Source organism: Ascaphus truei, unplaced genomic scaffold, assembly GCF_040206685.1.
Source record: "Ascaphus truei isolate aAscTru1 unplaced genomic scaffold, aAscTru1.hap1 HAP1_SCAFFOLD_1164, whole genome shotgun sequence".
In the NCBI taxonomy this organism is placed as follows: domain Eukaryota; kingdom Metazoa; phylum Chordata; class Amphibia; order Anura; family Ascaphidae; genus Ascaphus; species Ascaphus truei.
In genome coordinates, this window is record NW_027454033.1 from 3,491 (window position 1) to 16,129 (window position 12,639).

The 12,639-nt window shown below is 42.7% G+C and overlaps 1 protein-coding gene across 4 annotated transcripts; it reads right to left on the reverse strand.

The window, feature by feature from the left end:
- Positions 1 to 1,368: 1,368 nt before the first annotated feature.
- Positions 1,369 to 11,501, reverse strand: CCDC126 (coiled-coil domain containing 126). 4 transcript variants are annotated; one of them, XM_075581248.1, is made up of 3 exons: positions 11,224 to 11,501; positions 9,422 to 9,537; positions 1,369 to 1,853 (listed from the first exon to the last, which is right to left on the reverse strand). In XM_075581248.1, the coding sequence occupies exon 3, from the start codon at positions 1,696 to 1,698 to the stop codon at positions 1,384 to 1,386; it is 315 nt and encodes a 104-aa protein (XP_075437363.1). In that variant the 5' UTR covers positions 1,699 to 1,853; positions 9,422 to 9,537; positions 11,224 to 11,501; the 3' UTR covers positions 1,369 to 1,383. The 4 variants fall into 4 exon arrangements, with proteins under 4 accessions (XP_075437363.1, XP_075437362.1, XP_075437361.1 ...); XM_075581247.1 differs by lacking the exon at positions 9,422 to 9,537; XM_075581246.1 differs by lacking the exon at positions 9,422 to 9,537 and having other exon boundaries at positions 11,342 to 11,499.
- Positions 11,502 to 12,639: the final 1,138 nt, after the last annotated feature.

The following is a 12,639-nucleotide window of genomic DNA, read 5'->3' on the forward strand; positions in this document are numbered from 1 at the left end:
CAGGACCCTGTAGCAGCAAATAGGCGTTCCCAAATGTCTTGGCCTGTCAAGTAGTACCCAAACTATTGGGGAGGGGAAATGATCACACCCCCTAGAACTCATACAATGTCCAGCAAAACCATTCTTCCTATACAATTAATGTCTGCCCTTTTTTCCCCCCCCAATCTCAAAAATAACAAACAAAAACTGTGTCTATATTGTTGGCTACCACAGCAATGGCAAATGGTGTATAGTCTTTCTGCGAGGATTTATATTTGAATCAGACATGAACCTTTTATAAAGTGTAAATTTTATTTGTCAGTCTATAAAATGAAGCATTACATTTCTCCAGAGGGCACTATCTAAACTGCAGCGGTGTGCAAACGGGGGGGGGGGGGGGGGGTTGGTGTTAGGGAATTTGTAAGGGGGGCGCGGAGGTTACTTAGGCCCCACGCTCTTCCCCACGGCATTTAAATTAAATGCTGGGGGAGGCGTGAGATCTCTGTAACTCACATACCTGCTGCCAGCCGGGTCTCGGCCATGACAACGCAGCGTTAAATGATGCAATGGGGTGACGCGACGTCACATTTCTCACAACGTCATTTGACACCGAGCCATTGGGAGAGGAGGGGCATGATCACTGCGGCTCCCGGGAAGGGGGCCGCAGCTCAAGACGTTTGCGCGCCCCTGATCTAAAAGCTAATATTTACAACATTTTGCTCTGTTCAGCAAGGCAGGAAATGTATCTTTCATTGTCTATTTTGACTGCTCTACTTTATACACCTTTCTAAGCCAGTGTTTCTCAACCACGGTGCTGTGACCCTTTGCCAAGGGTGCCGTGCTGTGTGGAGACAGAGAGGCTGTGATCCGCTTGCTCTCCTCGCTCAGCCAGGCACAGGGGAGAGGAAAGGCGGATTGCAGCATCCCCACCGGGAATGTGACGTGTGTGATGCAGAATGGTGACGAGTACGCCATGTGAGAAGGGAGGGTAGCAGTTTGAGCAAAAAGGGCGAGTGCGCGGAGACAAGGGGGTTTGGGGAGCTTGAATGTGGAGTGTGTTTTGCAAACAGGGGCAAGTTTGAGGTGTGTGTAAAAAAGGGGGCAAGTATAAGCGGGTTCGTGCTTGTGAGGAGGGAGATTGTGGTGCATAGATTTTAAAAATCTCCCAGTGCTCAAAAAAGCTTTAGAATCACTACAAGTTCTTAGCAACTCCACTCCCTAGACTTACTTACCAAACAGGTGGCAAATCTCTACATGTTCATGGAATGTGCAGCACAATATTAATAGAATGTGTTTAAGTTGCTAAACAATCATTGACTTACCCAGATTCCGGACTACATATAAAACGTGTGCAAGAATATTTTACACTGTATAATGTACTAGCAGGTCAACACACAATCATTTTTAAATGAAATAACCCCCACTCCCAAAAAAAAAAAAAAAGGGATGGTATTCGTGTACAGATATATCTAATATCTTACCATATCCTGCCATGGAGCCCCCGTTCCCACCATTTATAATGTCTTTATTCTCTTCTGCCAAAGCTTTGACATATCTTCTGCTCAAGTCTAATATTTCCTCTCGAAGCTCGGTGCTGCTTTGGTGTCTCGGATATTGAAAGGTGTAGCGTAGCAACATCAGTCCCCAAATAAACCCAAACGCTAGCAGCAATAGGCTTAGTTTCTGCGACACAGATTTTCTTGAAAATGTTAGAAACATGTTATTGCGCACTCAGTTTTTTTTGCTTAAAATCAGGAATCTGCTGGGTTTTCACAAATATTACGCCACAGAAATATGATTCTGGTAGCTGCTTTTATCCATACAGATCATCTTGGGGAAATTTAAAACAATGTTCTGGAGTTCACCTTTAGCATCTGCAAAAGAAATTAAAAATTATTATTCTTTCAAAACACAGCATTTTGTATTCCATGAGTCAACATGAAAACACTCTGATCCCATCTTTACAAAAACATGTCCCCTTTACTCCTGCTCTGCAGTGGTCAGCGATGGTTACTTGTTCCAACAGAACTTATGTTGTAAACTGGACCAGAATAAAAAACAATTTTACCAGTTACAATATGCACTACCTTGTGATTTTGTTTCAAATCCATCTTCTCTGGGAATTAGAGGCATAACACATTTTGTACACATGCATGCAATTTGTGTTATCTACTTCTAGCACTGAATAGTTTAATTACTATATGCGTATGTTTCACTATAAAACTGGCAGGGAAAAATGTCATAACCAGAATGCAAGTTGCAACATTAAACCATTCCATACAACCCCATTACAAAATTGCATTTGTGCTGTGGAAGGGACTTTCTGTGACCACTATTCATTCCCTTAAAACTCAACATCTTTTTATTTTGATTCATTAGAATCACATGCAATTGATTACCATATAATGTATGACAAACTGAAGTTACAGAAGGGGTGCTGATGCGCTCCGTTTCTCAGCCTATTCACTCTAATATCAATGTGCCCAGTAAAACTGGGCGAATGTTTAGCTGAAGATTGAAGCCGTCTCAAATTTACAAGTTCCTTTCAGCTGCGGATTTCCACGGCTCAGGCTCAAAAATGCTCATTTATTTTCTGTTTTCCCATCATTGGAAATCCTCATTTCGAACAGACAGATTTTTTTTTTAAATGACCTCTGGGAGGAGTATAAATAGGGGTGCAAACAAGTAAAGGGAAAAAAGGTGGTGCACTGTAAAAAGCCGGTACTAATAGCTGGACCAATCGCCGTAAAAAAAAAAAAAATTTTTATATATCATTCCAGCAGTTATCCCTGACACGTTTCATACCGGTATAGTACTTTATCAAAGAGTGACTGCAGGTAGACAAGAGGATCCTTTTGTAGCGGCTTCAAGTGAAATAGGGGTGCAGCCTTTAAGTCAGGGGGTTCTCAATTCCAGTCCTTAAGACCTTCCCCCCAACAGGTCAGGTTAACAATATCCCAGCTTCAGCACAGGTGGGTCAATTAAAGACTGACCTATACAGCCACCTGTGTTGAAACTGGGATATCCTAAAAACCTGACCTGTTGGGGTGTGGAATCTTGAGAATCCCTGCTCAAAGCCAGTGTTTGGAATTGGGAGGGTCTTCGTACATGTTGAATTATTAGGAGAGGGAGTGGCTCACTGAGTGTGAAGCAGGGGAGCCTGGTTCAATTCCCGGTGTCGGCGCCTTGTGACCTTGGGCAAGTCACTTTATCTCCCTGTGCCTCGGGCACCAAAAACAGATTGTAAGCTCCACGGGGCAGGGACCTGTGCCTGCAAAATGTCTCTGTAAAGCGCTACGTATAACTAGCAGCGCTATACAAGAACATGCTATTATTATTATTACCAGTTGCTTCCCTAGGTCTGTAAAGCATATAGATCAGAGTTTCTCAACTTTTTTTGAGATGATCCAATTTTTGGGGTACCCCATAATTTACGTTTCAATAAAACTGGGTAGAAACAAAGTATTTCATTACAATATGATTTTAGACCAAAATAAAACTATATCATAATTACCATTTGTAGGTCATTGTAAAATTAAAGTTCTCTACTATTGTAAATTAAAAGAAAAAAAAAATTTAATCAGCAATAAATTCCCTTGCTGCCAGTGTTGCAGAATTTGGGTTCGTACACTAAAATCCCATTGTAATTACTGTAGTTTTTTTTCCACAAGGCACCCTTAAAGGTATACCTCTACCGTCTTTGACCATCCGCTCAGCCAGAGAACGAACACACTCACGAACACACACGACATATATAATTACTTTTTAATTGACACAGTAGTCTCAAGATAAATGAGGTTTATACTTTAAGGAGGACATATATTGCCTCAAACACCAAATTTATATATGGTATTTATCAGACTCCCATTCATTCAGATAGATTAAAATTCTTTAACATGAATAACAGCATAAGTGAAAAGATATTTATAGTGCATTAAAAAAACAAAAAAAAAAAACCTTTTAGGCGGTGGCTTGTACCTTGGACATGCTATATAAGTTTAGAAACCATCAATTCACTACTGGAAATGGATACTCATATGCAATGTTCGACAAACCTATACATTTGCTCGCCCCGGGCGAGTGGATTTAACCCCCGGGCGAGTAAATATTGGCCCAAGCAGCACACGTTTGGTACTAGGTGGCGAGTAGATTTTTTTTGTGTGGCGAGTAGATTTTTTGGTGATTTGTCAACCACTGCTCATATGTCCAGATATTCATTCCTGCTTGGTGTGTATAACAAAATGATTAAGTAAACTCAGGTGCCAGTATAGCTATAATTAGGCTCTAGTAAATAGCAGACTAAAATATATAGTCTGTATAACCTATAAAGAACTAACTATATCTCACACACATACCTGCACTCACAGGGGAAGCCCCTTCGGTAGCAGGGTACACTTTGCTCTCCTGCAATGGGAGCCCCTTGGGTTCCTAGAAATAGGTAGGTATCAGGTGTTACCACCCTTTGAAAAGGTAGTAAGATTAGCACACAGATTGACAGACTGAAATAGACATTTCCATAGTAAAATAGTTATGCTAGAGTTTGCTCGAAGCAATTGTTTATATTTGAAGTATTTTTTATAGTGGCTTAAATTTCACCAAAAGCTATTATACTTTAAAAAAAAAAAAAATCAGATAAAGTTGTTGAACACTTACAAAGTGTTGCATTCAGCTGATAACATGAACTGTTATAACCTTCCTTAGATTACAGTAATAGCCAATACTGCTTGATAACCAGTTTCAGGGCAAAGCCACTGAAATTACACTGGCTAAAGGGGGGGGGGGGGGCAGGGAGGAACAAGAAAGAAAATGGTATAGGTAGGAGGGTTTGGGGTTTTTAGAGCACTGGGAGTCCTTTTCTGAGAAGCGCTCTCTTAATAATAGGGCTGCATTGCCCCCAGGGAAGACTAAAAATGTGGCGCCCCTATAAAAACGTTTATTTTTACAGGGGCGCCAAATTTGTAGTCTGTCCACGCACCGGAATGGGATGTTTGGCCGCGACTACATCTCCACCGCAGCTCCGCCACCAGGATTACTCACCTTTTGCCATATTTAAATGTCCTCACCGCTCAGATCGCCCCGATTGCAGGGCACCTCGCACAGCGGCACACATCTGTGAGTGCGGCCACCTAGCAGGATGGACATTTTTAAATTGCCAAGCGTCCTGTGCCCATACTCACAAATGGCGTCAGACAGGCGGCTCCCTGCGGCTGGGGAGATCTGAGCGGTGAAGACATTTAAAGTTGACCGAAGACTGCGAGGTGACTTGCAGCGATGGCAGAAGGTGCCCCGGGACAAGTGCCCAGCCAGACCGGGCCTTAATCTGGCCCTGATTGCACGTTAACAAAGAGGATGGGGGGGAGGATTTTAAAACATGGAGGAAGGTGTTATATAAAGACGTAATGAACAAAACAGTGATTTTCAATCTTTTTTCTCTCTCTTCTAATCAGTGTTCAGTTGCTGGGGCACCTCCCCACAACTGACAGCAAGTCACAGGACAGAGAGATAAACAAAACACACACACACACACACCTCTTCTTGGCCACACCCCCCAGGCTCCTGACACCACCTGATTGGCTGCATTACCCATCTGCAACCAATCAGGATGGCCGCACGGGTAAAATCATCATCTCTCCTCCAGCACCTCTCATCATCATCCTCATCCTCATATATCTCCCCCAGCACCCCTCATCATCATCATCATCCTCATATCTCCCACAGAACCCCTCACTATCAACCTTTGCGATACTCCCCATCTAGCTCTCATACCCCCATCTCTCCCCCTCACCCACACACATAATACTCCCCCTCCAACACACAATAACCCCCTGCACACCACACACATCCCACCCCCCCTGCACCTCACATCATTCTCCCCCCCTGCAACTCACATCACTCTCCCCCCCCTGCAACTCACGTCACTCTCCCCCCCGCAACTCACGTCACTCTCCCCCCCCCCCCCTGCAACTCACGTCACTCTCCCCCCCCCCCCTGCAACTCACGTCACTCTCCCCCCCCTCACAAGGAAAACAGAGTCGGGCCCCACAGCCCATATCAGCAGCCCCCCTCCCATGTCAGCAGCCCCCCTTCCATGTCAGCAGCCCCCCACCCATGTCAGCAGCCCCCCTCCCAATGCTTACCTGGTGATGGTGATGGCGGCGGGGAAGTGTGAGGGAAGCGCGCTCTAGCAGCAGACCCGGAGGTTCCGGGTCGCGCTACACTGCTAGAGCGCGTCCCCGTGCTGGAGGAGGGAGGCTAGGGGAGAGCGCGCACAGACACTGCTGGAGCGCGTCCTTCTTTCCCTACCAGGTAGGTGGGGGTGAAGGGGGGTAGAAGGGGGGGTTGAAGGGGGTCCGTCGCGGGCCGCATGTTGTGCCCCGGCGGGCCGCATGTTGTGCAGCCCTGCTCTAGAAGAACAGGAAATCCCGCAGCACCCTTATGATCCTCTCATGGAACCCCAGGGTACCGCAGAACCCTGGTTGGGAAACATTAGACAGAATAGATAGGAATAGGGAAATAGTTAGGGGTCATGAGGAGGAGTGGGAGTTTGGCAAGCTGGGAGACACACATTAAATACAGATAATAACTAGTAAACATCTAAAGACTAAATCCAATTGGAGTAGAAAGCCAGGAGTGGGTAAGATAATAGCACAGACTGGAAAAAACCTTAAATGCATGCTTGCTAATGCATGAAACCGGACAGATAAAATGGAGAGCTTGAATTAATAGCTACAAGGGGGGGGGGGGGAGCAGTATGATAGTATAGGCATTACTGAAGCATGGTTGGATGAAACTCATGAATGGGCAGTTAGTTTAGAGCCGAGGTGGGCAACCCTATTGCGAATCGCCGCAAGTGGCGAATCGGCCATGAAAGTGTGGGGAATTTGAGTTTGCCAGCTCCCACAGTAAAATAAACTTTTTCCTGACGGCGTGTGCTGGTTTCTGAAGGAGTCAACGAAGTGAACCAGCAGCGGGTGATAGTGCTGAGGTGAGGGAAGCAGAAGAATAGTGTGTGTTTTAAATGTTCAATTAGCAACCTAATTTCTCAATTTTTACACGGTGTGGCGATTTTCACTTCTCATTCGCCACACCTGTGGCTACATTGAAAAATAGGTTGCCCATCTCTGGTTTAGAGGGTTATGACTGTTTTCGGAGAGATCGAAAAAATAAAAGCGGTGGTGTAGTATATTTATATGTTAAACCGGATTTAAAAACCTATAAAGGGAATTATTTGCCTCTGTATTTACCAGGGAGGAACCAATTGCAAAAATAGTGCCACAGGAGGAAGCCACAACCTCTAGATTAGGGGTGGGCAAACTGTCAGCCCTGCGCTCCCCTCCAGTTCTCACGCCCCCTCCCCCCCCCTACCTGGTATCCGGCGCCAAACGACCCTGGGCATCGCCGAAGCCATCAGAGAGAAGGTAAGTGAGTTACAGAGGCCTCACACGCTCCCAGCATTTAATTTCAATGCTTTGGGGAAGAGTGTGGGACCTCTCCAACTGTCATGCCCCCCCCCCCCAAAAAAAATCCCCCAGTTTGTGCACCACTACTCTAGATTAACAGAGGATGAAGTGCATAGGCGGCTTGACAAAATTAAAGTAAATAAAGCACCTGTTCCAGATGGCAGGCTCCCAAGATTTCTTAAAGAGGCAAGCCACGCCTTTTTTTCTTTTCTATACAGACTTGAAGCAGGGAGTCTCCAGAGCTGAACACCATTAATTGCAGCTCCAGGGACCCCCTGTTTCTGGAGATACTTCCCTCCTTAGCGGGTGCCGGGAGCCACTTCAGGGTTCGCATTGTGGCTAATTTTCAAAGCACCCAAGCCCTGTAGGCCAATAGGAGGCTGTGACGTCATCAGGTTTAGCTTCCTGTTGGCCCATGTGACTGGGGGGCTCCCTTTGGGAGGTAAGTATATCCAGAAGCAGGGGGTTCCCGGAGCTGAAATTAATGGGGTTCAGCTATGGAGACCCCCCACTTCAATTCGGTATTTTAAAAAACCAAGTAGAAAAACTGCTTTATTGCTCCTTTAAAAAAAAATTTTTTTAAAAGAGCCAAGTACAGTAATAGTCAAACCATTGCATTTCATATTCAAGGATTCTATTTCCACAGGCTCAGTACCACAAGACTGGCATAAAGCAGACTACATTTAGCTCTGCTCCTATCAGTGACAGATTTGTGGAGCTCCAACAAAAGCAGCTGTCATAGTCCTCACGGGCTAATGATCTGTGTCAAAATGCAAGAACATGAATTGGTTTCCATGCTGAGGAGGGCCATGTTTCCAAAGCCTTTTGGTTACATTGATACGTTATATTCACATAAGTATTAGCCACTAACGCTCACTCATTGGAATGGCTGTTCATTGTTAATGAATGATAATTACTATCAGACGTTGCAGAATATACCCCATAGACTCAATTGTTCTGAACTAAAATAAAAAGAAATCTGGCAAAATAGCATTGTTCCCCATTTTAGATATTTTTTTTTTAATAAAAAAAATATATATATATATAAGGAAGGCGACAAAAATAAAATTTAACTACAAATAGACCCAGAACAACGCTCAAGCTCAATGTGCCCCAAGCCATTATGCAAAATATGTGGATAGTCTTTTCTAGACCATCGTCAGATGGATTTGCCTAACCAATTGTCAATCATAATAACATGGAGAAACTTTCCATTTTCAAATACAGATTATTGAAGTCTCTCATGGCGCTTTAGTAGTTGTTGTTATTATTATTATTATTATTATTATTATTATTATTAATAGCATGTTCTTGTATAGCGCTGCTAGTTTTACGTAGCGCTTTGCAGAGACAGTGCCAGTCAGTATCTTAACTCACTGAGCCACTCCTTGAGAAAATCAGGAGATAAATCAGATCTTTATGGACCAAAAGACCTGAAACTTCTCCTAAAAGTGGCTATTATCTGGTGATAAGCCACATCCCAATAAAAAAAAATAAAAACAAAGATTTTAAGATCCTATTATAAAACCTACGGAATACATTTCCAGTCAACAATAATAACAAAACCAGATTGTTCAGGCTTTGCACTTCATCAGCATCACTAAAATCCACTATTGATACGTACGTAGCCTCATGGACCAAATTTCTGAGCAATATATATTGACTTTTAGTAACCTACATTTGAAGGCTGACTTAATCACATCATCAAAACAGAGGGGGAAGGGGGGAAATCTTTACATTTACATGCTTTGTAAACAAGCCCCTATATGAAATGCAGTTGTCTTGATAAACTAGTCATTTCCAGAAGGAATTCTGTATTTGGCATGCTGTAGATACCAATGTTATATGCTTCAAAAAACATTTTAAAAATAGTCTGAACACTCGGTAACAACCTAGAATTTTACCTTAACCAGATGACTAATATTTACAAAGAATAATCAACTTGTCTTTCACTTTAATAACAACTGCACAAAAAAATTCACCTTGTAAATCTAGCTGTTCTTCTGATGTCCACTTTGTTTTTATAATGTGTAGTGTAAACTTGGATATGTATCAAGCACCCAAACTGGTCGTTCTCAATGCATCCGAGTATCTTGCTCTTGTTGCATCAGCATGCAATAGGAGGAGTGATTTCACGAGGCAATAGGAACAGTAAACGAAGAGACACATAATAAAGAACACGCACTGACACTTATCTGCCCCTGTATGTCATTAATGGAGTTCACTTGTTTGTATATTTTTATAGCTCCAACCAAGTCCATAATGCTTAATTTTTAGTAAATAGAAATACCACTTGTGGTACATTTGCATGTCTCAGACAGGTCTGCAACCCTGTCTTTCCCAATTATCGCTTAGCAAATAGTGCTTTAACTGCAGCCAGGGATTCTGGGTAATGACATGCAGATGAGCACAGTGTCACTAACAATTTTTACAAACATTATGATTTCAGCACAGGGAATGTAATATTGCAGAAGGGATAATAAATACATCATTGGTAGAAATGAGTCCCTTCCCCAAAGAGCTTACAATCTTATTGATGCAGTGTGATATACATTTGCTTAGATACAAAAAAAATAAAAAAGTGTATGTCTAAAGGCACTAGTCTATTAATAAATGCAGAGCACTTGAGAAGGATCAAGCACTGGCCTTTAATTTCACAATGAAAAATTACAGCTAGTAAAATTAATAGTGAGTTCAATCAGGAATACAAGAGCAAAGCCATAATTTAAAAGATTGGCACTTGCAGTAGAGTTCATTTAGTTCCATGTCATCGTGAGACTTGGTTTATTCCTGGTTTTCCCATAGTGTGGAGGACCCCAATAGACTGGCATCAAATGGAATCGGAACCTCATAATACTGTACCCAAGTTTAGTGATTAACTCAAACTGAAACACTTAGCTGCATTAAATAAAGGCAGCATATGTTTGGACTGGCACATGTAATCACTTGGTCCTTTATAAGCAAGTCATTTTCCTGCACCTCGGACACAAAAATAGATTGTAAGCTCTTGGGAGAGGAATTCTATGTTTAAAGGCTCATATCTAGCACTGATACCACTATACAATAGACAGTTTTGTTTGAGTGAGGTAATACGCACAAGTGCCATTTCTAAATGTGCAGGAATGAGTAAATTAAAGATAACATCACAGCTTTTGAAGTGGGTGAACGGGACTGGCCACTTCTGGTGACCTTGGTAAAGTCACTTTCTCTCATTGTGCCTCAGGACCAAAAAGTCATTGCAAGGTACAAAGGACAGGTGCACTGTCCGTGCTATGCAAGAGAAGAGGTTTCATTATTAAACTATCCTTTGAAGTATACAAGATTGATGCTTAGTCAATGAGAAAAATGCATCCAAATTGCCAATTTAGCAAATCGTGTTATTCACCTGATCTTTAATGAGGGGATTACATTCAAGAAAACACCAGGGTGCAAATTTAAAAAAAGTGAAATGATATAAACGGCGATACACCTGGATGAAGAGCCGTGCTCAGACCGAAACGTCGGTTTTGGTACATTAATAGTTTTTTTTATTTTAGAGTGCACAACTTGACATGTAACTTATAAATCATATAAACAAACATAAAATTAGATGGTGTTCTTGACTGAGAATGATCTTATATTAAATTGAGGTGATATGAGACAAAACACACACAAAATAAGTTAGTTATGGAAAGTGCACAACGTGCAGCTTTGTTTTGATGTCTGTACCAAGTAACAGAAAACTCCCCCAAATCAGCATCGCATTTGGAAGACCCCCCCTCCTCTTTCCAAACATCCCTTTTACCTGATGACTCAAAACCCCTTCAATGCAAGAAGATCAGCAAATCTCTGGCAGGCATCCCCAACATTACATGGGGAAGGGTTTTCCTTCCTGGCTGCCCTGGGAAGGTGTCCTTACTTGCCTTCTTTCTCTGGGTGTTGCCCTCAGACTGCCTCTTCCTGACATGTCTGTGTCACTGCTCCAAGTGTTGCTGCTCCACTGTATCTGTGCCTGCTCCTAAACACACCACGCTGAACAATGACAAGAACATTGCTCATAAGCTGATAAGAGAGCCTCTTCCTGGGGAAGCGATGAAAGCTGCTTTGCGATTGGTTTTACTGCCCAGCCTTAGAGAGTTACATTTGTATGGCCCCTTGCAATTGGGCAATACTTATCTCCCCCCCTCCACAGCGCCTCTACTCTTCCTGTTAGTGAATGCGAGTACTATAACTATATGACCTGGGTTCTACTGCCCGATAGAAAGAATTGCATATGATCCATGGATAAGGCTTATACACCCCTTCTTTAAAAAGAAAGCCCTGGTATGGGGGTGACTGGTTTGGGGAGAGAAGTACACAACAAAATACATTTTGCCATATCAGTTGGTATATGTGCGATGATTTACATTCATTTTGATTTACTTCCTACATGAACCTTTTCCATTTATTAGCATATTAGTGTGATCACTTGTCTCTGTCATCAAGAAAGGCTTCATTTTTCAGAGGATACAAATGAGTAGGTATGATTGAATCTTAAGGATGTCAATTACATTGATAAGTTGCTTAATTTTGTTGTTTGCCTACTATATGGAAATGCCCGTTTCAAACACCACCACACTGTTAAAGCAGCTAACTACTTTTTGTTGGCCCCTTTTTTATATACCATGGGAACCAATTTATTTATTTTAAAAATATTTTACCAGGAAGTAATACATTGAGAGTTACCTCTCGTTTTCAAGTATGTCCTGGGCACAGAGTTAAGACAAATAATACATGGTTACAGATACAGTTACATAAATGAGCAGGTTATACATTATATACAAGACATTGCGTGCACAGTTAAAGATAATAAATATTATGGGCGTATGAAACAGTTACAGACCAGGTTAAAATGTGTGACAGCCTTAGATTTGAAAGAACTTAAACTGGTGGTGGATGTGAGAGTCTGGTAGGTTGTTCCAGTTTTGGGGTGCACGGTAAGAGAAGGAGGAACGTCCGGATACCTTTGTTGAGCCTTCGGACCATGAACAGTCTTTTGGAGTCTGATCTCCTCTGGGGTCCTCTGCTGCTGAATCCACTGTTACCTGGGGTTGTTGTGCTGCTCACCTACTAGGCTTACAGGATACCGAGTGTCGTAGTGGGGACGAACAGGACAGGCTTTAGGGTTCTCCTCAGATCTTTCCAGCAGAACTGGGTGCAGTCCCTGCAGGAAAACCCTCCG